General features: G+C 36.0%; 1 protein-coding gene across 3 annotated transcripts in view; it reads left to right on the top strand.

Annotated features, from left to right (window-relative positions):
• Positions 1-16,392, top strand: part of CEP120 (centrosomal protein 120) — a 55,187-nt gene extending 38,795 nt beyond the window's left edge. For all 3 annotated transcript variants that reach the window (XM_087815516.1, XM_087815517.1, XM_016217797.2), the window contains 2 exons: positions 11,528-11,673; positions 14,550-16,392. In XM_087815516.1, the coding sequence (XP_087671642.1) occupies positions 11,528-11,673; positions 14,550-14,778 (375 nt within the window). In that variant the 3' untranslated portion in view covers positions 14,779-16,392. The remainder of the gene's footprint in view (positions 1-11,527; positions 11,674-14,549) is intronic.
• The last annotated feature ends 8,496 nt before the right edge of the window (positions 16,393-24,888 follow it).

Genomic DNA, 24,888 nt, shown 5'->3' with positions numbered 1-24,888 from the left:
AGCTGAAACTTGAAATGTTTAGGTTCTTTTCTTTAATCACCAACTGTCCTCTTTCCCAGAAGAAATTGGATAATTTCTTTTACTTATAAAACTACCATTCTTTTCTTCAGTATTAATTTCTTTCTATTGGGAGTACTTTTGAGGGGAGAAATTTAAGGATAACTTAAAAATTTCATCATGTTCTCAAATTTAAGGACATATTTTAATGTTATTCCTAGGAAGACACAGGTAACTTTTCAATTAAGGAAGGAATCACAGGGAAGTTTTGCATAATTTTATGAGTTTAAAAGTGATAGCTTCCTGAATTTACATTTTCCTTCCTATTACTAGATAACACATGCTTCATGAGAAATATATCTTAACTTTGGGTGTAATTTCTTCAGATGATTAAGATCAAATAAACTATAAGCAAGATTTTTATTTTGAATCTAATCTACTTGACCTAAAACTTGTAAGGATCAATAATGGTTAGCTTATTATAAGTTTTGCTTTTCTTCTAAACGAAATTTGGTACAGAGGGTCTTTCAGATTTGTATTTTTCTTCATATGTCTCTATAACCAGCAAGTGCTATTAAACATCTTTGTGGTATTGTACTAAATGCTTACCACCTTCATTAAGGAGTATGTACTAGACTCTAGGAGAATAAATAAGGCAAATTATGCTAACATAGCTTTGAGATGAGTTGAGATTATAAGTATAAAATAATATAGTAGTCCTCCCTTAATCATGAGGGATACATTCTCGACCCCTAGTGGATGCCTGAAACCACAGATAGTACTGAGCCCTAAGTACAGGAGTAGGCAAAAGTAGGTTTACAGTTGTTTGTATGGAAAATACAATAATTACAAGAATAAACTTTGTTTTGCGTACTCACACTATAAACCTTAAACCTATTTTTGCCCACCACTATATACTGTTTTTTCCCTATATCCATACCTATGATGAAGTTTAATTTATAAATTAGGCACAGTAAGAAATTAACAGCAATAACTAATAATAAAATAGAGCAAGTATAACAATATACTGTAATAAAAGTTATTTGAATGTGGTCTCTCTCTCAAAATATCCTACTGTATTCACCTTGTGATATGAGATGACACAGTGCCTGTGTTATGAGGTGAAGTGAGGTGAATGATGTAGGCATTTGCTACAGCATTAGGATTACTTGAACACAAGACTGGGATGCCACAACAGTTGACTTGATAACTGAGAGGGCTACTAAGTGACTAATGAATGGGTAGTGTATACAGCATTGATACGCTAGACAACGGGATGATTCACGTCCTAAGTGGCACAGCATGAGATTTCATCACACTGCTCAGAATGGTGTGCAGTTTAAAACGTATGAATTGCTTTTTTCTGGAATTTTCCATTTAATATTTTCGAACCTTGAGTTTACATAACTGAAACGACTGGAAACAAAACCACAAAGAAGGGAGAGACTGCTGTATTAACAAAAGTAAATATTTTATATATGTTCACAGGGCTGAAGAGAGATGAGTGAATAATATTTTGTATTGAGGGCCTCCTATATTCTAGGCACTGCCCTAGATTTATAGATACAAGTAAAACAATAGTCTTTCAGGGAGCTTACAATTTAATAATAGGGAAGAAAACTATAAGTATAACATTTACTGCCTAATAGTAGGAGCCCTGAAAAGAGCCATACAGAGTATACCCATTTAGTAAGACTTAGGAAAGGTGTCAGAAGGGAAGATATTTCAAGTGGGCCTCTGGTGAATTGGTTGTGATTTAAGAATGTAGCAGGTTGGGGTTGGGGGTGTTGTAAGTACAGTGAATAGAATGATTATAGTAAAGAGACAGGAAGTCAGAATGCTGTACTCTACTTGGAGGTCAGAGGAGGGCCCATTTTAGAGGTCATTTCAGGTGGTAAGGACTGGAGCTTAAGTGGCAGTGGTGGGAGCAAGATAAGAGATTCTTTTAAAAGACATGGATTTGGTACATTCTGTGTAGCACAATATACCTGATTGGAATGCAGAGTAGAGAATCAAAGATGATGTTAAGAGCTCAAGCCTCAGTACCCCCAAATACGGTTATTAAGACAAAGAGTTGATGGTGTGGGAAGGAAATAGGACTTGCAAGTCTAGACATTTAATTTTTACAGAAAAATTCAGCAAGTAGTTAGAATTATGGATTTGATGTTGGGAGGGTGATTGTGCTTAACAGACCAAAGAATCCTTTGCAGAGGTGATCACTGGTGCTGTGACAGATGGAACTTAGAATTCTTAGGTTTAAGGAGGAGGAAGGGAAGGTGGTAAAGAAAACAACTAGAGAAAAAGAGGGTAATTATGATGATACTGATAGAGCAGTTAGCATTAAGCGAGGGCTTACTGTATGCCAGGTGTTGTGCTTCATATCTTTCATTTAATCCTAACAAAGATCCCTATATAGCAAGTAATATTATTATTCCCATGTTATAAATGAAGGAAACAGAGAAGTTAAGTTGCACATGATCCCACAGATACTAAGTGATAGAGCTTAGGGTTGGAACCATTTGACCAAAGTCCAGACTCAGGTTCTTTCCCCTTTATAATGTTATGGTTTCATTCCATAGAAGTCAAGTAAGAAACGAATTCCCAGGAGAAGAAAGTGAGCCATGGAAGACTTTAGGGATTGCCGACAGAATATTGAGGCAGAAGAAGTCATGATTTGGCATATCCTAGGAAGGAAAATGGCATCATTGGCTGTTAGATAGACAAGCTCTGATAATGAGAATTAAAGTGATTTTGAGAAGAAGCTAGTATCAAGTCATGATGCCAAGATATTTGGGTTATATACAGTACAATAGGGAGGAATCCCTGTGGAATTAGGAGCAAGAAAATAATGTGATGAGAGTAGATGTTAAAATAACAGAATAGGCATTCTATCAGAGGCAGCATATACCGTTTACAACAAGGTCTTGGAGTCAAGAGACCTGGGTTCGTATTTGGGCTTTGCCTCTACCTACCTCTGCAACTTGAGTAATTTAACTTCTCTGATTAGTCTTCTCATTTGTACAGTGAAATTTTTCCTCACAGGTTGTTCTGAGAAATAAGTGGATTTAAAAACATTTAATACAGTGTTTGGTAAGTAGTACGTGCTCAATAAATGATAGTTGTTGAAAGAAGATGAGCCATAAAGCTATTGTATAGTGTTCTTGGTTTCAGTTGATGGGCATCTAATTCAGATGGTAGCTTTGGATACTGATGAACAGAACAAATATTGGAGGTATTTGTGACTAGCTGTTCAGAGAAATGATAGGCACCAACAATTTAAAAATTTTAAGTCTAGAGAACAGGAGGATATTGTTAAATAGTAACGGCAGTAGGGGAGGGGGGTAGGATATGGTTTGAATAATAACAGTATTTGGATGGTAGTTTTAATAGATGTTCTGTAGAAATCTGCAGAGAAGGGGAAATAAAAAAAACATGTAAGGGCTAAATATGCAGATATGCAAGAGTGTCAGTAGGTATGCTCCCTAAAGTTTGGGTATAAAGAGATGAGAGTGCATTGAGTCTAAAGAAACATCTATAGTTATTTCATTTGTTCATTTAGCAAGTACTTATTGAGAACCTGCTCTGCACCTTGGACATGGTAAATGCTCTAGATACAGCAGTGCTCTCTCCTGGGGAACTTCAAGTTCATCTGATATTTAACAAGAATATAGCAGGGTGGTGAGAAATGCAAATGAAGATAAGTATTAGAAAAACAAGAGGACAGGTTGTCATTCTATTTTGTCACTCAAAGCTAAGGGAGAAATGTTTCAAAGACAATGTTTCAAAGATCACTATTAGATTTGAAATCATTTAAAGTTTTAAAATAGATAGTAGATGGGGAAGAAATGGAAGATTGTGCCTTTCATTGAAGAAGTTGTAGAGTGAAGGAAAAGAGACTAATGCAATAATAATTATAAGGCATTACCAAAATTAGTAATGAAAAGATGGAAATGTGTTAGTTGCTAATTAGGGCATTTCCCTTGGAGAAATGAGTAATCATTAATTATTGAAAGAGATAATTCCATCATAGTGTCATGTTTCTTATTAAGAAATATCCATGCAAAAGCTTTTTACTTTGAGTAAACTGATTAAGTTATGTTCATATTCATGTGTGAATATTGACAGATGGCATTATTTTCACTGAGGAGGTTTTAGAAATACAAGAAAGTAAATAATGTTATGAATAGAGTCCTCCTAGTTCATGGCTCTTTGTTAGCATTACAGTGAGACACTGAGGTAGGTCCATTGTAAAAGGTGTCCACCCAGTTACCGCTCCTGACTAACATGCGTCCCCATGCACTTATGATCTTCTTTGTCTTTACATTTGATTCATTATTTCCTGTTTACTACTCTTTGTATTTTCTACCTTCCTGCCTAAAAGCCATTGGCAAAGTAATTTTATCTATTTTTCCCTAATAACAAGATCACAAAAGTTCACATGCCTCCTTTCTCTTTGGTTATTGTAAGAGTATTAAAAAGAAAAGAAAACAATATTAAATTAGTGGTTCAACTCTAAACTTCCACTTCATGAAAGAAAATAGTCTCATTCTTGGAGTGCAGTGCTCATTACAGACCAGGTCTATTCCTTGTCCCACAAACTTTCTCCTTTAGAAACAACACTGTAAACAGATTTCAGGTTCACTAGGAATCATTGATGTTCTACAGACCACATCTGAGATGCAATACTTTAAGAAGAAATGTAATAGACCTTGAGGTTACCATGGTGAATTGTGCTCTGCCATTAACTGTTTTTGGAAGGTTAAAATTAATAACTTTATCAAATAGGCACAATTCATGTATGTGAAAATTACTTCAGTTTTTTTTCTTAAATGCTTTATTAAAAACATTGTGTTTGAATATAAAATTGGAATTCTCTGCTTTTGTTCAGAGAATTGTTTGTGCAACTTTTTGTTTAAATTGGATTAGTACCATGTTAATTTTACATTGCCTCGGGTGAATAGCCACGGGACTATAATCTGTGCCAGTAATTTGTCACAGCAAAATCCTCTGGAGGGCCATACAAAACATTTGTGTAGTACGGATTAGACAGCAAAAGCCGTATCTTAGATTGTTAATAAATGTTAATGACAAAACCCAGCTGGTAAAGCTTGGAAATAAGATATAATGCTTGGTGCCTATTGCCAAAAAAATGTTTAAACAGAGATTTCCATTACTCAAAGGTGATCTAGTGTAGTCAATCTGTGAATTAAAAAAATCATAATCTTTTAATTATTTAGAAAAAAATCTTTTCTTCAGATTCATAGCCATAAAAGTCTGTGTTTCCAAGTTGTAAACTTTTTTGTGTTTTTGATAACTGGGTAAGTGACAGCTGTAAAATATAAGTAAATATAACATAAAATGGGTCCTGACTTAGAAAACAAGGAAGTGATGTCCATACGTCCTGGATTTGGAATCTTTGGTGTCCTGTGTAACACTCACTCTGAGAAATCCTAGTTGTGAGACGTTTAAGGGGTAATTTAGTTTCCTTTCCCCCCCATCTTCATGAAGCTATACTACAGAAATATTTTTAAACCAAAACAAATACTTGAATTAAATTGTACAACAAATATCCTTGTGTAGAGGACTGAGAACTGAGATTTTGGGTAGGATGTGGGTCCCTTACCATATTTGTGCACAGTAGATCTGTTTAAAACTAAGCTGATATATTTAGTTAAAACAACACAGACTTCATTGGCTGACATCGGCACTATCTTGTCCAGCCTCCTGCTTATCCACTCAGAGTAATTAATTTGATTAATTTATAAGTAATTTAGCCAAGGATAGGATGTAAATCTTTGTTTAACAAAACAGTTGGAGGTCCAAGTCTTGGTTAAAAACTGTGTCTTGAAACCATCCAGGCCCTCCTACTGACTTGTCAGCTCTGGGTTATTTTCAGAAAACTTTACTTGAGTTCCTTAGTTTAGTTGTAAGCTTTTTTCCCACAGACTTACATGGTATGTGTGAGTGGGAGAGTATGTAGTGGCCACTTTTTAGCCGGTGTTTAGTCTAGTGTATGTATGTTTACATCTCCTCTCTGGATTTATAGGCAGCCAAGGCAAAATAAAGATTATACTCTCTTGATTGAGGAGCCTTTAACCCAGAGCACCTGGCAGCAGAGAGGATTTCTTTCACTAACCTCTAATTTTTGTGTGTGCGTGTGTGGTGATTTTTAATGCTGGATCCTTGATTAAAAACTCAAGGCTTTTCTCATGTTTTAGAACTAAAATGTTTCAAGTTTTATAAAGGTAAAATTTTATAGAGTAACCTGAAATTAAATAACTTACCATTTTTTCTGCTTGCAAATTTTATAGCATCATATAACATAGAAAATAAAAATCACCAGTAACCTTATCCCCTCCTCAGACAGATAAAACAATTTAGTGTACTTTTCCTTTTTCATTAAAAAATTATTAAAATATATATATATATTGTACATTTCAAAGATTCTTATACACCACAACCCCCACCTCCTGGATTGAGAGACAGAGCATTATCAGTCCTTTGGAAGTGTGTGTGCTTTTTGTCAGCCGTATCCTCTCCAGAGGGTAGTTACTTTCCTGAATGTGGTATTTATTATTCCTTTGCTTTTCTTTATAATTTTATAAGATATATTGAAAATATTGGTCAACAACACTATTTACTTTTGTATATTTTTAAACTTTATGTACATAGGATCATTCTCTTTGAATCATTCTTCTATGACTACCCATAACTCAGAATTGCTTGAGATTTAGCTATTTTGATGCAAGTAGCTATAGTTCATTTTGTATTGCTTTATAAAACTTAAACATATGGATACACTAAAATTTATTTATCCAGTCTTTTCTCATATTTTTCCCAAGTTTTCCTTTAATAAGACAACACAAAATTTTTGTACATGTAGGAGTTTCTCTAGTGTTTATATTCTAAAAGTGGAATTTTTGTTAGTAGGGTTTGCCCATCTCTTCTGCTTCACTATTGTCAAATTACTTTCTAAAGTGGTTATGCAAATCTGCAGTTCCTAAGAGTGGTATATAATTGTTATTCTTTACACCATGTCCAGTGGCTGTTCAGATGTATTAATTTTTTCCAGTTTGGTGGGTGTGAAATAGTATCATGTTGTGGCTTAAATTTTCCTTTCCCTGATTGATTGAGCATCTCTTCATATGTTTATTAACCACTTACATGTCCTTATTGTGGAATGCCTTTTTATGGCTTTGGCTCAAAAGTACATCAACAGGTAATCCCGATTTTGGAGTCACCAGATACAGAGTTTGAAATAACTACTCTCACTATGCTCTAGAAAGTAGGTGATGACAGAGAAATGTATGAATGAAGTGGAACCTTTTGAATCATATAGAAATCCTGGAACTGAAAAGTATTGTGACTGAAATGTAAGAATTCAGTAGATGAATTAAGAGCAGATTACGCACAGCAGAAGCAAGAATGTATGAACTGAAGATAAGTCAATGAAAAGTATTCAAACTGAAACAGAGGGAAAAAAAGAAGATGGAAAATAGAGCAAAAAACATAAGCAACATATGGGACAGAGTATATGAGACTGACTGCCTTTTGTAACTATAGACCTGTCTAAATCCATGTGGTTTTTTATAACAAAATATCACAGAGTCTGTGGCTTACAAACAACAGAAATTTGTTTCTCACTGTTTTGGAGGCTGAAAGTCTGAGATCAGGTGTACACCTTGTCAGGGTCTACATCTGGTGAGGGTCTGCTTCCCAGTTCATAAATGGACATCTTCTTAGTGTGTCTTCATATTGGCAGAAGGGGCTAGGGAGCTTTGTCAGACCTCTTTTATAAGGGCATTAATCTCATTCATAAGGGCTTGCCTTCATGACCTAATCACTTTTGAAAGGCCCCATCCCCTGACAACATCATATTGGGGATTAGGTTTCAATATAAGAATTTTGGGAAGATGCAAACATTTAACATATAGCAACCCCTAGGAGAAAATAGAAAATGAGGGAGCGAAACAATATTTGCAGAGATATAGGCTGAGACTTCTATAAAAGTGAAAAAGATACCAAGTCATAGATTCAAGAATATCAGCTAACCCTCAGCAGGATAAATACAAAGTAAACTATATCTAGATGCATCACAATGAAATTGTCAAAAAGCTAAGAAAATCTTAAAAGCTGTGGGTGTGGAGGGTGACATTACCTTCATAGGAGCAGCAATAAGACTGACAGATGAATTTTCAACAAAAGTGAAGGAATTCATAAGACAGTGGAATAATAGCCTTAAGGCACTGAAAGAAAATAACAACCAACCTAAAATTCTGTACCCAGTGAAAATATCTTTCATAATGAAATTGACAAAACTTTCAGACAAATGAAATTAGAAAATATTTTGAACTGAAAAATGATGAAAATACAACATATGAAAACATGAGTCTTAATGGAAGCTGTGCTTAGAGGGAAATTTATAGCCTCAAGTGTACTAAGAAAAGCAAAGTTTTCTCTAAATATCCCTTGCAAACAGTCAATAAAAGAACAAGAAATTAAAGGATATTAGAAGCAAGGAAATAAAACAGTGAAATGGGAGGAAAATGTACAACAAAACAAAAGCCAGATGTTGTTTTTTGAAAGGAACCTCCCCCTTGGCAAAGAGTGTTCAAGGACAAAAAGAGAATACGGCTAGGTCCTAATACTAGGAATGAAAAAGGAGACAGGGCTACACATTCTACAGACATTTAAAGATAAGAGGATGATGGTATGAAAAATTTTATGTGAATTTGAGAAATAGCATTTACAACACTGACCCAAGAAGAAACAGAAAATATAAGTAGTTATGTAGTTATTAGAGACTTTGAATCCACAGTGAAAACCTTCACACAAAGAAGTCGTCAGACTCAGGTGGCTTCACATTTGAATTTTAGTAAACATTTTATAAATAACACTAATCTTACAGAAACTGTTTTGGGAATTAGGAAAAGAGAACACTTCTCACTTTTAAAAAATGAGACCAGCATAATCTTGATCCTAAAATCTGATAAAGATATAAGAACAAAATAAATTGTCCAGTCTCATGAATATAGATACAAAACTTGTAAGCACCACAATCAAGCTTATTTATTAAACAAAGGCAAAGTTGGGTATTTACCATCTTAAAAGAATAGAGTTGGGAGGGTGGGGATTAAGTGATCATATAAAAAATGCAGAAAAAGTCAATACCCATTCATAATAACAATTCTTAGCAAACTAAGAATATAAAGGAAATTTTTTAATCTAATAAAGGATATTTACATAAAATCTGTCTTTCTTAAAATAAGGAAAGTTTTCCCCTGAGATCAGGAATGAGAAAAGATTCCCTCTATCACCATTTCTTATCAGCATTGTCCTAAAGGTTCTTGCCAGTGTAATAGGGCAAGAGAAAGGAAGGGTGTATCAGTTGCAAAGGAAAAAGTAAAAGTGCCACCATTTGCAAATGACACTGTTACATACTTAAAAAAACAAGTGTCTACAGATGACCTACCAGAATTAATGAGTTTAATAAGTTTGTGGGAAACAAAGTCTATATATAAAGATCAATTTCAGTTCTCTATATTAGACACAATTTGAGAAGGAAAATTTTAAAACTTTGCCATTTACAGTAGCATCTAAAAGCACCAAATACCTAGGTGCACATTCAAAGAAAGATACTACTCTTAGTGTACAGAGGATAAAGTATTAAAATTAAAGAAAACCTAAATAAAGGGAGAGGTAAACAATATTCACTGATAAAAGAATCGATGATGTGGGCCAGATTGATCTGTAGATTTAGCATAACCAAATCCCAGCAGGACCTTATTTTTTTTTTTAGCCCTAGAAGTTGAAACATGTGAAAATGCAGGAGTCAAGAATAAGAGAATCTTGAAGTAGCCAAAGATAGAAGATTTCTTCAGATATCAAGAGTTATTATAAGAGTTCCAGTAACTAAGTGTACTTTTAATGCAAGGATAGAGAAATAAATCAGGTTAAAGGGTCCAGAACAAACCTATACATGTAATGGACAGAGGTGACATATGACAGGTGATACTGCCAAGCAAGGGGTTGGGGCTGGTGTTTTTCAGTAAATATTGCTAGGTCCATGGTTGAATAGTAACTTTATAAAAGAAGATATTCAAATGCCATTAAAAATATTAAAACATGTTCAACCTCATTAGTCTTTGAAAAAATGCAAAATAAAATCACAATGAGATACTGCTACATAATCTATTAGAACAGCTTAAATGAAAAAAAAAAACACACCCACAAGAAACTGACATTACCAAGTGCTGGCAAGAATATTGAACTCCGGAGTGCTCACATGGAAGTATTAATTTGTACTACTACTTTGAAAACTGACAGTATTTACTACTACTGAAATTCCCATACCCTTTGACTTGCAGTGTGAATCCTTGGTATATATCCAATAGAAATGCATACAAATATGTGCCTAAGGGCACGTACAGTATTTTTCATATCAGCTTTATAATACAAAACTGGAAACTAACCCAAATGTTCCTCAGCAGTGGAATGAATAAATTGTATATTCATCCAATGGAATGCCAAATAGTAACATGAATCAACTACACATAATACTAATGAGTTTGAAAACAATGTTAAGTGAAAGAAGCCAGACCTAAAGTAATATATACTGTCCAATTCCATTTATATAAAGTTCAAAGCAGTCAAAACTTATTTGTGGTGTTAGAAAATAGGGTAGTAGTTATGTTTGGGAAAGGATGGAAACAGGGACATCTGGAGTTGTGATAATTTTCTGTTTCTTATCTGGATGGTGGTTGAGTGGTTCATTTTGTGAAATTTTATCAAAATATACACTTCTGATTTGGCAATTTTCTGTTACTATTCAATAAATGTTTAATTTTTTTTACTAGATGACACATACCTATTGGTCTAGCTCTCCCATTTTGGGGTTCTGACCTAAAGAAAGAAAAGCACCTGTCCCCCAAAAAATATGTAGAAAGATTTGTGAGTAATACTGGATGATAGGGTGTTTTAGTGCAGCATTGCTTATTGTACTAAAAGTCTGTTATTAAGAGAGTGGTTGAAAAAAATCATGGAATATTCATTCTGTGGAATGTTACACATGTATTTTAAAGAAATTTTGTCATGTGCATGGATTTTTGTATAAGCCTGGAGTAAAGAGTGGAAAGGCATATTGTTACCCAAGATGGGAGTTGAATTAGTGACAGTGTAGGAACAGTTACTGAATTTTTCTGGGTACATCTTTGTATAAATTACCCATTTCTTAGATGCTGCTCTTGCCACTGGTCCTTGTGGCAATTTATTGCGTCATCAGCAGAGTCTTTCTTGCCTTTAGCTTCTGTTATCTTATACTATTCAGCTAACCTCAGTCACTGATTGGGTCATGAAAGATTATGGCTTATAAGGAGAAGAAAACCTGGTCATTTCTGGGTAATATGTGTGTCATAGAATTGGCAGTGCATGGCTGTATCATGGGTACTGTCAGATGGGATTATAATCACAAGTCTAAGTCATATGAAATATATTTTTAATTTGGGGATCTGGCTTACTTGTTTCTTTCAAGCGGGAGCAAGAAAGTCAAATGGCTCGTCTTAAAAAACAGCAAGAAGAGCTGGAACAGATGAGACTACGCTACCTGGCTTCTGAGGAGAAAGATACAGTAAAAACTGAGCGACAGGAGTTGTTGGATATAAGAAACGAGTTGAACAGGTATAGTAACTAGAACATTACATTTCTTTTTCATACAAAACAAAAGTTCTAATAGGACAACCTTTTAATTGGTCATTGGGCCAAGGAAATTACATCAGGTCTTTTGAGAATAAAGTAGATCATATACTGTAAAATGTAGCTGACTTGTACAGTAGAAAATTTATGCCAAAGACCATTATTACACTCAAAATTTTTGTCACAAATATAGCTATATCAAATCTATTTAGCTTTTTTGTTTCCATTCATATCATTAATATCTTAAATTTTATTTTTGTGTGACTACTTCAGGATTATCCCTGCTATTTCAAGGTAGTTGATTATACTGAATTATTAATTACAAATAGTATAAGAAATTTCTAATTTAGTTATAGTATTAATATAAATAATAGCTCTTATTTATTGAGTCCTTGCCATGTGCCAGGAGCTATTTTAAATGCCTCGTGCTTATCTCATTTTCTTTTACCTTCAGAGCAACTTTTTGAGGAAAATATTATCCCTATTCTAGAGATTAGGACACCAAGGATTAAAGAAATTTCAGTACCTTTTCCAAGGTCACACAGCTAGTAAATCATGGGAGCCAGAGTTCAAATCTGATTCCAGAGGCTGTATTTTTAACTGCTGGGCTACACTGGGTTTCTCTGTAGTGTTGCATTCATCTTAGTTACAATTTCAGTAATATTTCATATTAGAAAAGTCATCTTTAGGAAGCAGCATAAGAACAAATTATAGTCTTTTTGGAGGCAAGTTTAGGAGAAGGCTTTTTAATTTAGTTTATCAAGAAATAGTATTTTTGTTTCAGCAAAGCATACTGTCTTAGCTTGGAGTGCCATAAAGTACCATAGATTGGGCACAGTTAAATTTATTGTCACAGTTCTGGAGGATCAGCATGCCAGCATGGTTGTTTCCTGGTGAGGGCTCTCTTCCTGACTTGCAAACAGCTGCTTTCCCACTGTCCTCAGATAGTGGGAAGAGAGTGAGCAAGCTCTCCAGTGTCTTTTCACAGTGGCACTAATCCCATCATGAGGTCCCCATCCTCATGATCTCATCTAGACCTTATCATCTCCCAAAAGCTAGAGACATGATACCACATTGGAGATAGGGCCTCAACATATTAATTTGGGGTATACAATTCATTTCATTTGACAAAATATCCCATGATATCTCCATGTATGAGCTAGGAAAACTAAGTCAGTATCTTAGGTGGGTTCAGAGCTGAATTAAATAACTACATTTACAATATTAATGTATAAATATCAGTTGGAAAAGGTCAACGTCTACAGTGCCGTGCTATAAGGCTCCATTCATGCTATTATTCTTTTTTTAGTCAGCAAATATTTATTTGGCATCTGCTGTGTTATAGACTTGGAATATGCTGCAAATTATTTAATTATAACACAATCATTGCCTTTCCAGATTTTGCTATCCTATAGTCATGTGCTGCTTAATGACGGAGAAGTTCTGAGAAATATTTTGAACGGTGATTTCACTGTCAACATCATAGAGTGCACATGCACAAACCTAGGTGGTCTGGCCTACTACACACCAGGGCTGTATGGTGTCACCTATTGCTCCTAGGCTGCGAGCCTGTACAGCACGTTACTGTACAAAACAACACGAGACTAAATCAAGCACAAGAGAGAATGATGCAGTCAAAGAGACACAGTAAACAAGATGTGTGAGGCTGCTGCCGGCATAACAAGCTTATAGCAAGCTTATTTTTTTTCATAAGTAGAAAGAGTATACTCTAAAATAAAGGTAAAAAGTACAGTATAATAAAAACATAAACCAGTAACATACATTTATTATCACTATCAAGTATTATGTATTACACAGTTGTATGTGCTATACTTTTACATGACTGGCAGTGTGTAGGTTTGCTCACACCAGCATCACAAATATTCTGTGTGTTGTGCTAGGATGTTACAATGGCTACACATCACTAGGTGATGCATGACTATATAGCACTTTCTTTATTTCAGTTTAGCAAATATATACTAAGCCTCTAGTGTTTGCTAAGTACTGTTTTGATGGCTTAAATGAAGATAGCCATTTGTCTATCAAATTTGTAGATCATACAAAATTGAATCTTTAATATCTTAACAAATTAGGATTCAGAGAGAACTGAAAACAACAAAATTAAATATATTAGAATCAAAAGCAGAGTCCCTAAGTGATGGGCAAGATATTTAAAAAACGGTTCATGTGAGGAAAGCTAGGAAGATTTAAGTGGCCACTAATAACAGTATGATTTGGCTGCCAAAGAGCAAGTTAGGGACATTCATAGAAGGTAGAGTTCAGTACAATGTTTTTTGAATGAATTTAGAAAGAAATGTTATGTTCAAAACAGTAATAACAAAGGTTTAACCTAAAGATCAACAATAAAGGGTGATTAAATAATGGTGCATCTAGATGATAGACTGTTATGAAGCCTTTTAGAAGAACACTTAATGGTGTCATGGAGAAAACATTATATTAATAAGGGGAAAAATATAGTATATAGCACTGCATATAATATTTTTTAGGAAAAATATTTAAAATATATATGCATTTTTGATTGAAAAGAAATACAGAAAATTATTTCTCAGATTGGTTATCTTTGGATTAGAGTATGATGATTTTTTTCTTTTTCACACATTTCAGAAATTTCTACAGCTTTCATGTATTTTATAATTAGAAAAACAAGTATTGTTTTTAAAACAGTCTTTTATAAGTGTGCTAAGTCTGACCTGCCAAATGTAACACTGGTTTTTGTTTTCTCCCTGAAAATATTACTAAAAACGTGTTTTACCATTAAATCATTTTGTTTTAAATGGCGTTAAGAAAACCAAAACAGTATTTGTTGCCTGCTAGAGCAGTATTTGTTCTTGACTTCTCAGGTTAAGGCAACAAGAACAAAAACAGGATTCCAGAGAGATTGCAAGTGGAAAAGTGGACGGCCCACATGGCAGTGCACTGGAAGAAGGTTTGGATGACTATTTGACTCGCCTAATAGAAGAAAGGGATACTTTGATGAGGACGGGTGTGTATAATCACGAGGATCGAATAATAAGTGAACTTGACCGACAGATCAGAGAGGTTTTGGCAAAAAACAATACCAGTAATTAATAACATTTGGAAACATTATAGACTCCAGGTCTAAATTCTAATTTCATTGTAAAGCCCTCAAATGAAGGGAAAAATGGATGTTTTAAGATGCAATTTTCAATTTTTTATAAGCAAAAATTTTATATGCTATTGTATAGTATTTATTTGATTTTATTTACTTTATGCTACCTCTCCCGTTCTGGTTTTATTTGTAATTGCATTTTATATACTCATTTTAAATGATTTTTCAGTGTTCCTTATAATTTATAATTTCATGGCTGAGATTTCAAAACAGCTTTTCATTAAATTTGTCCTAGGAGAAATGCCTGCAGTAATTCCCAGTTATATAACTTTTCATGTTGAGCCAAAAGAGTACATGTTGCACTTTAAAAACGTTGTATCCTAGTCATTTGACTATAGACATCTTAATTGTTTAGACCAATTGTAAATGTAGCCAGTTTTATTTAACTCATTTTAGATGTCCTGTCTTTTTTACTTCTAACATTATCAAGTGACAAGTTTGAAAACAGAAGCAGGATCAGTGCAGAGAAGCCATATGATAATATTGAGAGACAAATTGGTCATTTATTTAAAGTTAATACAGATTAAACTTGTTTCAAGCACTATTAAATTTTCAAATTTTCATTGTGCTCTTAACTTTTAAGAATATGAAGTAATAGCTTAATAAGATCTTTGTCAGCCAGCCTCCTACTCAAGATTGCATCATTTTCTTTCACTGAAAATGGAGATTTCTTTTTATTTTCCAGTAATAGTAAGACTAGTTAACTCTGTAATATAACATGGGAATAGACACTTTAAAAGGCTTTAGCTGGGAGAGAGAAAAGCTTTTTTTTCCTCCCCCTAATTTTAATCAATCTTTTTAAAAAGCACATGAGATTAAATCACTGGATTTACGTAGTGCCATGTCTGCATAAACTTCTAAGGATTCCTTTACATCACTTTCTTCTGAGCCAGCATTTGTCGGCAAAGAAGCACTTCCCACGTCCTTTTACAGGGTACTGAAAAGGCTTATTAGAAAATTTACAATTTGGTGAGTCTTCAAATATATGTAGTTTGAAATTTCTGATTCCCAAATATAATAAATTTAAGTATGTACTTCAGGAGGGATATCTGATAATTTCTGTAAAAGCAGAATAGGCTATTTGGTAACACTAAATTAATTTTCTGTTGCTTTCCAAGGAGGTATGTTTCTTATTTGGGAAATTAAATTCCCTACATGCATTATATGTTTTTTTTCTCTATTAGCAAAGTATTAATCTAAAAACAATCCAGCATTAAATAACAGAGAAAGAAATTACTGAATGAGAGAATAATGAATATGTGAATCATAGCAGAATTTGAAATATTAATTATGGTTAGGCAGTTTCTCTCATTGATTTTCATGCCATGTGAACTGAACAGAGTATTCTTTCTGTTTCAGAAGGTCTCGGGTAAAATATGGTGACTGTGCCTTCAATTGCATTGTGTGCTGCGTGTGAATGTTTTCAAACACTAGAGGGGGCCTTAGAGTTAAAGAAACAAAAAGGACTTTTCTAAAATGGATGTGTGGTCTATTTTGCCTGCTGTAAAGCTGTCTTTTGGCTATGTATTTTAACAAATAAAATCGTAATTGTATATGTGTTTGAGTTCCAGAGCAGTCTGTTACTTTTGTTCTAAACTGAGTGGGCAAGTGCTTGACACTTCCGGTATCGAGTCACTTTGTATCTTTGGTCTCTACATGCTTAAAAGCACATTCTACTGCATGTGCTTTTTTAAATGTCTTAAAATTGGAAGGGTATGAAATTTTAACACCTTTTTGTAGTCCTTCAGCAACAGCCATTTCATTTGTATGTGGCATTTAACATATTTATAGTGATGGCTTTAAAATTATTGCCAATCCCTGGGAGTTGAGTATGACCATAGTAGATGAATGAATTAAGCAAGTGAGTAGTGAATGAATAAATTTTCTCATTACTACATATAACAGCAGACCTTTCATCAACTATTTTAATGTGAAATAAAATTCATCTTTAAAATGTTTGATTCCATTTCATGGAGAAAGTCTAGTTTCCACGTCTAAGATTGGCACATACGGCATGGAGGGGTGTACCATGTCTACCAGGTATGTGTGGTGCCATGTCTGTGTAAACCTGAAGAGTTGCTTTCTAGGTATCCCAGTGATTTCTATCTAGAGCTGGGTTCCTGTTGCTTCCAGCAGCTGTAGGAATTTGAGTATGACTTAAGGATGTTTTGGGGCCCTGCGCAAACATCTTAAGAGTAGATCATCTAGTGCAATCAGGTGACTTTCTTGTCCACTTACTGCTCTGTCCAGATACTGCCCGACCTGAATCTGAGTTCTCAGATCATCTCAATACATACTGCTTGCCCTCAGCCACCTCAGAATGGGCTGACCTGGTTCTTGCAGTCCATACTAAGGGTCTCTGGTAGTATGTATGGACTTTTAAAATTTGGCCTCTCACTGCTATTATGTCCAGCTTTACTCAATACTTAACTTGATTTTTTTTTTTTTTATAAAGTCACATACCATTAATAAAGTTCACCATTTTAAACTATACAATTCAGTAGTTTTTAGTATATTCACTGTGTAACCATCACACTATCTAAGTCTGGAACATTGTCATCACCCCCCAGAGAGACCCCATACTCATTAGCAATCACTGCCCGTTCTCCCTTTCCCCTCCCCAACCACCACTAATCTACTTGCTATCTCGGTGGATTTTCTTATTCTGGACATTTCATATAAATGAAATCTCAAATTGATATTTAAAATTGGAAATATTAGAAAGCTTGAGTATTTTTCTATGACCAGTTTCTGTGGTATACAACATTTTATCAGATGTTGAATTAAATGATAGAGGTGCAGAAGGCCGAAGGCCGATATGAGGGTGTGACATTTGTCCATCAGTTAAGAATACAGCTCAACTCTTCTGCGTCTGCTACCTGATAGAGCAGTGACCAAAAATAACAGTGAAAGGTAGATAATGTTCTGCTGTAACATCTCTGAGCAGTCCTGTGATGTTGGAAATGGATAACTGGCCCAAGGTCTGTGTCATGCCAGTGGTATCTTATCAAAGCAGTGCACTTTCCCACGTGTTTTAGAGCTTGGGGGTAAGGAGAAGCCTTAGTTAACCAGAGCATAAGGTCTGTGAGGACAGAGATCAGGTCTCTCTTCCTTTCTGCTATATGCCAGGATGAAAATAGTGCCCGCCACATGTAGGCAATCAGTATTTGCCGCATTCATAAAGAACAAGTACCGTTTGATTTTGCTCATGTGTGAAACGTAATGAACAAACTGAACTACCAAGCAAAAGAGACAGGCCCAGAGAGAGCAGGCAGACAGCTCTGGGGGAGGTAGGGGAGTGGAGGGACAGAGCAAAAATAAACCTCACAGACATGGACAACAGTGTGGTGATTGGGGGGGAGGGGTGGGTGGCGATGGAAGGGCATGGAGGGGATAAATGGTGATGGAAACAATAAAATAAAGAAATAAATGAACACAAGAGTGTATACTGTCTGGATTGTGGATGGCAGAAACAGTTCTGCAGCACTGAATATATTTAATGCCACTGAACCATTCACTTAAAACGGTTAACATTTTATGTTATATATATTTTTACCACAATTAGGAAAAAAAAAAGTTTGCTTCAAACTCTGCCTCAAATCTGCCTACCCAGTGGTTTCACGCTAAAAGTTTTCTGCACACTAGCTGCCTGTCAATCCATTTTTGAAGATACTACCTTCTCAGTCCTTGTTGTAAGAATGGCTCAGGTACTTCATTATATGTTTGTAGCACCTTTGTTAACAAAATCTGAAATAAGTGAAACTTAATGGCTGTGTTTTCATCCTGTCTTTAAAAGTAAATTGGAGGACCCTTGAAACGTGGAATTGTAATGCCTTCAGGTTTATACAATTAAGGTCTTGTTATCCTTTCAAAAAAGAACAATATTTTTAAAAACAATAGTTTAATTTAGCAGATAGTCCAGACCATGGACATAAATTAGAATTTTTCACATTGAATTACTAGTTCCCTAAAATAGACTTAGTATCTTTTTGTTGGCTATAGTCTTATTGTTGGCTGGTGGTCTTAATTAGTGATACAATGATTTGTGTGGGGATGCTGAATAAAGTCTGGTTGGATAATTTTTAATGTGTATGGCTTGAAATTTTAAATACGTCTTTGATATTTGTGTTTTGGCAACGGTGACGTAGGTCTTGGACTCTTCAGCATGTACTTTTCTGCCACCTGCTCTAGAGCACAATCAACTTAGCTTCTTCCTATCCAGTGGGCCCTCTGCTTCCATGACTCCGACAGAGATGTAACTCATCTATCCTGGTGTAAAGGGGGATATACAGAATTGTTTAAGCACCTACATTTTTCACTGAAACCAAAAGAACTAGAGTGCTCACTGATTCTGTTATATAACCCCTACTTGGCATCAAACTAGAACCCACTGTTATTAGGAATGTAACTGTAGAAAGGCTGCTATATACTTAAATCTCATTTTATTTGCTTCTCTGGGGGTTGTCTTTGTGTTTTCATTCGAAATGTTTTTACAGATGTAGGCTCTTCAGATATAAAGTTGCTGAAGTGGAGACTCAGAAGTTTAGCTTTCAAATTGAAGGGGGTGGTGGAAATTAGGTTAATTTATAGATAATAATTTATTGACTCTGATATGTTAATGTATAATAATCCCTGGAGGCTTTTAAAGATGTAGTCATTATATTCTTAAGATTCCTAAGAATGTTAGGCCTGTCATTCATAATAGGAAAGAACTAAAATAGGGCCCATTTATAATTTCTTCTTGGAAACATTTCATCCACAAATTCGTAGACAAATATTTTTTCTTTTCCAAATAGCTTATCTAATAGTTGGACAGCACAGCCCTTTTCTTGATTAACATGTTAGCTAGTCAAAAGCACACAGATACATTGGATGAGTGCTGAATTTTCCTCAGTATTTTAGAGTAAAACTTGGCTAGAGCAGATGAAGTATTACTGCAAAATCCTACTTTGACATTATTGTAAATTTTCGTGAATGCCAACCCAATAGTGAGAGAGTCTATGCCTCGTAAGTTTGCAATGTATTACTCAGTTCTTTAGCAATTTCTCATATTAGTGACTAGATTGAGCAGGATTAGGCATTAAAGAACTGGTTTCATTTCTACACCTTTCTATAATTGGAAAAGACGGGAAAGATTCGGTTACTAAAATTTTCAGGGTTTTTTTGAGAGAAACTCTGAATTTCAAGCGAGACTGCAACTGCGTTCCTAACGTTCAGTTCCGAATGTATTGGAAAGCGGGGCCCTGAAGGCGGGAGGTCAGATGGTGACCTGGAGGCGGTAAAGTCCCGCCGCCCCCTCATCCCGCCGAGCCTGGGTGAGACGTGCCGCTGGCTGCTGCGCACCTCACCGCGGCCTTCAGGAGGGAAAGTTCAGGTCCTGCGTTAGCTTCGTTTGTCTTGGGTTCTGATAGAAGATTTTTAGGTAACTAACTAAAATTTGTAAAATGTGCACAAAGCAAATAAAGGTACCAAATAGGAAATCATTTTATAAATAGTCCAGAAGTAACTTAGCCCACAGTCTCTTTTCATCAATGAAAATTGTATTTGCCAGTCCACATTTGGCCTACTATCTCTTAATGTATATTTACCAGGAACAAATGACACCCCAAATTTGTCTTTAAAAGATTCTTTAGAAAACCCTCAAAAAAGGAAAGAAAAAGAAAGAAAAAGTGTGGAGAGAACTCACACCCCTGTTTTCCTTTGACCTGCCTTTTCTTTTTCTTTCTAAGGTCTGTAGAGTTGTCAGGTAGTTTCACTGGTTCTGATACTATTCTTTGCCTCTTATATTAGCACTTGAACCTCAGTGTTACTGTGGATCTATCTGAACATGTCTGATTCCAGCAGCATATGTGCACAGGACAAGCAATGGTCAACCCGGCATGTTGGGGCATGAGTCCAAACTTTAAATGTACATATGTAGCAATTCCCAGTGTTGGGCCCTTCTACTAAATGAAGGACATCAAGTAAACTAAGGAATTCATCATATATATACTCACACAGGTATGTACACTGTAATGGAGTGAAAAATTCCTGTCACCTAGTGATGTCACAGTAGAACACATTGCTCACGTGTTTGTGGTGATGTTGGTGTAAACAAATCTGCGCTGCCAGCTGTATCAAAGTATAGCAGATGCAATTATGTACAGTACATAATGCGTGATAATGATAATGAATGTCTATGTTACTGGGTTATGTATTATACACGTTTTATCATCATTGTACATCATTGTATCATCGTTGCCTATAAAAAATGTTTGGTGTAAAGCAGCAGGCTGTGCTGTGCTGGCAGCAGCCTCACGCATCTTTGTTTACTGTGTCTCTTAATTGTATCATTTTCTTTTGTGCTTGATTTACTCTTGTGTTGCTTTGTCTAGGAACATGCTGCACTGGCTTGCAGCCCAGGAACAGTAGGCTTTGCCATACAGCCTAGGTGTCAGCCTAGGTTTGTGTAAGTGCACTCGGTGATGTTCACACAATGAAACTGCCTAGCGACGCATGTCTCAGAACATATCCCTATCAGTAAGCAGCACATAACTGCATACACACTACACACACACACACACACACACACACACACACACCATGTGGAAGTACTTAGTTTAGTATAAAATTTTACATAGTTATTTATAAAGTATTAATATTCTTCCTATTAGGATATATTGGAGAGAGTTTATACCCTTCTTGGCTATTAGGGAACAGTGCAGGTGACAGCCCCCAGTTGACTCATGTAGTCAACAGCAAGGAACCCACCTCCCTTGTCTACACTCCCCGTTCTTCCTTGCCTGCGATGGCCTCAGTTGCCATGATGCAGAGTAAACAAAACAGTTTCCAGCCGACAGCATGATGTATAGAACTCTAATAATACATGTTAATTATTTTATGTTGAAAGAGACTTTTTCTCAGATTCATTAAGAGTATTTGGATACTAAATTTGTTACTAAAAGAATTAAAACCTGTTTGAACCAGAGGAACAATTTATGTCATAAACTACATTAGAAGAGCTGCCAGTCCCATTGACACTTCAGAGGTAACCATGTGAGGAAAATGAAATCTGTTATTTAGCCTGTGCTCCAGAAAGTTGGCTAGCAAGGGTTCGGTGTGATTGTGTGTGTAGGAAACTCAGCTGGAATGGCCTTAAAATCCATAGGGTCCAAAGCAGTCTATAAACGTGGCAATTACCAATTTTGTGTAAAAGTTATAATCGTGGTCAAATGAGGAGCATTTGTCAAAATCCAAAATCCATTCTACATGAACACTCCCAGCAAACTGAGAACAGGAAGGAGCTTCCTCAGCCTGATAAAGGACATCTCCAAAAACCCTGCAGCTAACATACTTCATGGTAAAAGAGTCAGTTCCTTCGCTAGGGATCAAGAACAACACCATCCGTACTACCTCTATTCAGTAGCGTATGGGAGGCTCGTAGCCAGTGAAATAAGGCATAAAAGGACAAGATAATGGAGCAGGAGATATCTTTGTCCCCCAACAAAAAACAGATAGTTATCCATGAGTGAAAACAGCCCTGGAAAGTTTGAAGAGTACACTTAAAAACCTACAGCAACACTGTGTAGCCAAAAAAAAAAAAAAAAAAGTATAACCACACAAAGTATCTCCAGGGTGATTAGCAAAGGTGAGGCATCTAGAGACAGCTAGGAACAAAAAAGAAGTACCAGCCGTGAGGTGAATGCCACCACATTCCCCATGGCCTGTTCTGTTGAGGACCCTGGCAACCACTGAGGACCTCGACAGCCCCCATGACAGCCATGTACTCCATTGTAGTGTTCATTGGTATGACCCCCCCCCCCAAGGTGTCCACAGAAGACACAGGCAGCTTTCACCACTGAGGTAACCAACAGCCATCACCACAAGGACCCCTCAGACAGGATATGCTCCCTGCCAGAAGGAGCTGTTGTTTTAGCACCCTGGGATCAGAGCTGCCACCACTCCCCCCCAAAGTCCGTCCACACATGCCCCACACCCCAGAGCCACGGCTGCTCCACATGCACCCAAACCTCAGACCCTGACTACACTCACACAGGCATACAACCACATCTCAAACACCAGAGCCAGTGCTACTAAGGGCTAGGCAATGCCCCAGACTCCAGAGCTGCTGTCTCTATAAATGTGCCTTCATTCCAGTCCCCAGCTTCATGGCTGCTCAGCATGACCCCACGTCTCAGAAACCAGAGCAACCACTGCTATGAGCTAGTCAGTGCCCTAGACCCCAGGACTACGACTGCTCTGTAAGCACCCATGCTCTAGATCTCAACTCCATGGCCACTCCATGGGCATCTGGGCATCAGAGACACAATACCAGCTCCACCATGAGGGCACCTATGAGCCAGACCTGAAACCAAAAGGGATCCCCTCAGCTATACCATCCCCAGTGAGAGAAAAAGAGACAAGAGGTTCCCAGCAGCTTTCATCACCAAAGACCCCAACAGACCTCACCAAGAGCCTTGGCAACTGAGGATTCAAGCAAATCTTTGCCAGTACAAACCCCAGATGACAGAGCTACATGGAGACTACACCACTGGGACTTCCCTGGAACCACCACACCCCACTCGGCCAGCACCCTTGCACCCACCCACAATAAATATTTTTCCCCACCCAAACCAGTCTGTGAAGTGTGGAAGAGATGACTGCTCCATCAAATGCAGATATCAACACAAGGCTACAAGTAACATGAAAAACAAAACAAAAAGCATGACACCATCAAAGGAACAATAATTTTTCAGTAATTGGCATCAAAGAAATAAAGAACTATTAAATGACAAAGAATTCAAAATAATTGTTTTAAGGTGGCCCAGTGAGCTACAAGAGAACACAGATAGACAACCCAATGAAATCAGAAAAACAGTACATGAACAAAATGAGAAGTTCAACAGAGAGATAGAAATAATTAAAGAAAAGAACCAAACAGATATTCTGGAGTTTATAATAATAGAAATGAAAAAAACTAATAGGGAGCATCAATAATAAATTAGATCATACAGAAAAAAGGAATCTGTGAACTACTAGATAGGTGATTGGAAATTATCTAGTCAATGGAGAAAAAAGAATGAAAAAGAATGAATAAAGCCTATGTGAATTAAGGGATACCATCAAGTGAAACAATATTTGCATTATGGGAGTCCAGAAAAAGAAGAGAGAAAGGAGGAAGCTTATTTAAAGAAACAATGGCTGTAAACTTCCCCAATCTGAGAAGATATATGGACATCCAAGTACATGATACTCATAGATCCCCACACAGATTCAACCCAAAGAGGATTTCATCAAAACATATTATAATAGAACTGTCAAAAATCAAAGATAGAGAATTTTAAAAACAGAAAAAAAAGTCATCTCATACAGTAGAGCCTCCCCACCCCCATAAGGCTATGAACAGATTGCTCAGCAGAAACCTTGCTGGCCAAGAGAAAGTGGCATAATATATTCAAAGTGCTGAAAGGAAAAAACACAACCAAGAGTATTTATCTAGTAAACTTAGCCTTCAGAAATGAAAGAGAAATACTTTCCCAGGCAAACAAAGGCTGAGGGAGTTCAGTGCAATAACTGCCTTACAAGAAATGCTACTGGGAGTTCTTCAGACTGAATCAAGAGGACACTAATTATCAACATGAGAAGATATTAAAGTATAAAATTCACTGGTACAGGATAAATATATAATCAAATTCAAAACATTCTAATATTGTAATGGTGGTGTATAAATCACTAAACTCTAGTATAAAGGTTAAAGGGCAAAAGTGTTGAAAATAATTACAGCTAAAATAATTGGTTAATAGATACACAATATAAAGAGATATAAATTGTGACATCAAAAACATAAAATGGGGGTTGGTAAAAGAGTAGTGTATTTGTATGTAATTAAAATAGTTATCAACTGACTATAGACTGTTATAAACCTATAACGGGTTCACAAAAGATAGAGAGAAAGGAATCAAGGGATACCACTACAGAAAATCACAAAGGAAGACAGTAAGAGGGGAACAAAGGAATAAGGGAACTACTAAAAGAACCAGAAACAATGAACAAGATAGCAATAGTAAGTC

This window comes from Miniopterus natalensis, chromosome 3, assembly GCF_054644295.1.
Source record: "Miniopterus natalensis isolate mMinNat1 chromosome 3, mMinNat1.hap1, whole genome shotgun sequence".
Taxonomy (NCBI): domain Eukaryota; kingdom Metazoa; phylum Chordata; class Mammalia; order Chiroptera; family Miniopteridae; genus Miniopterus; species Miniopterus natalensis.
This window is presented reverse-complemented; position numbering and strand designations above follow the sequence as displayed.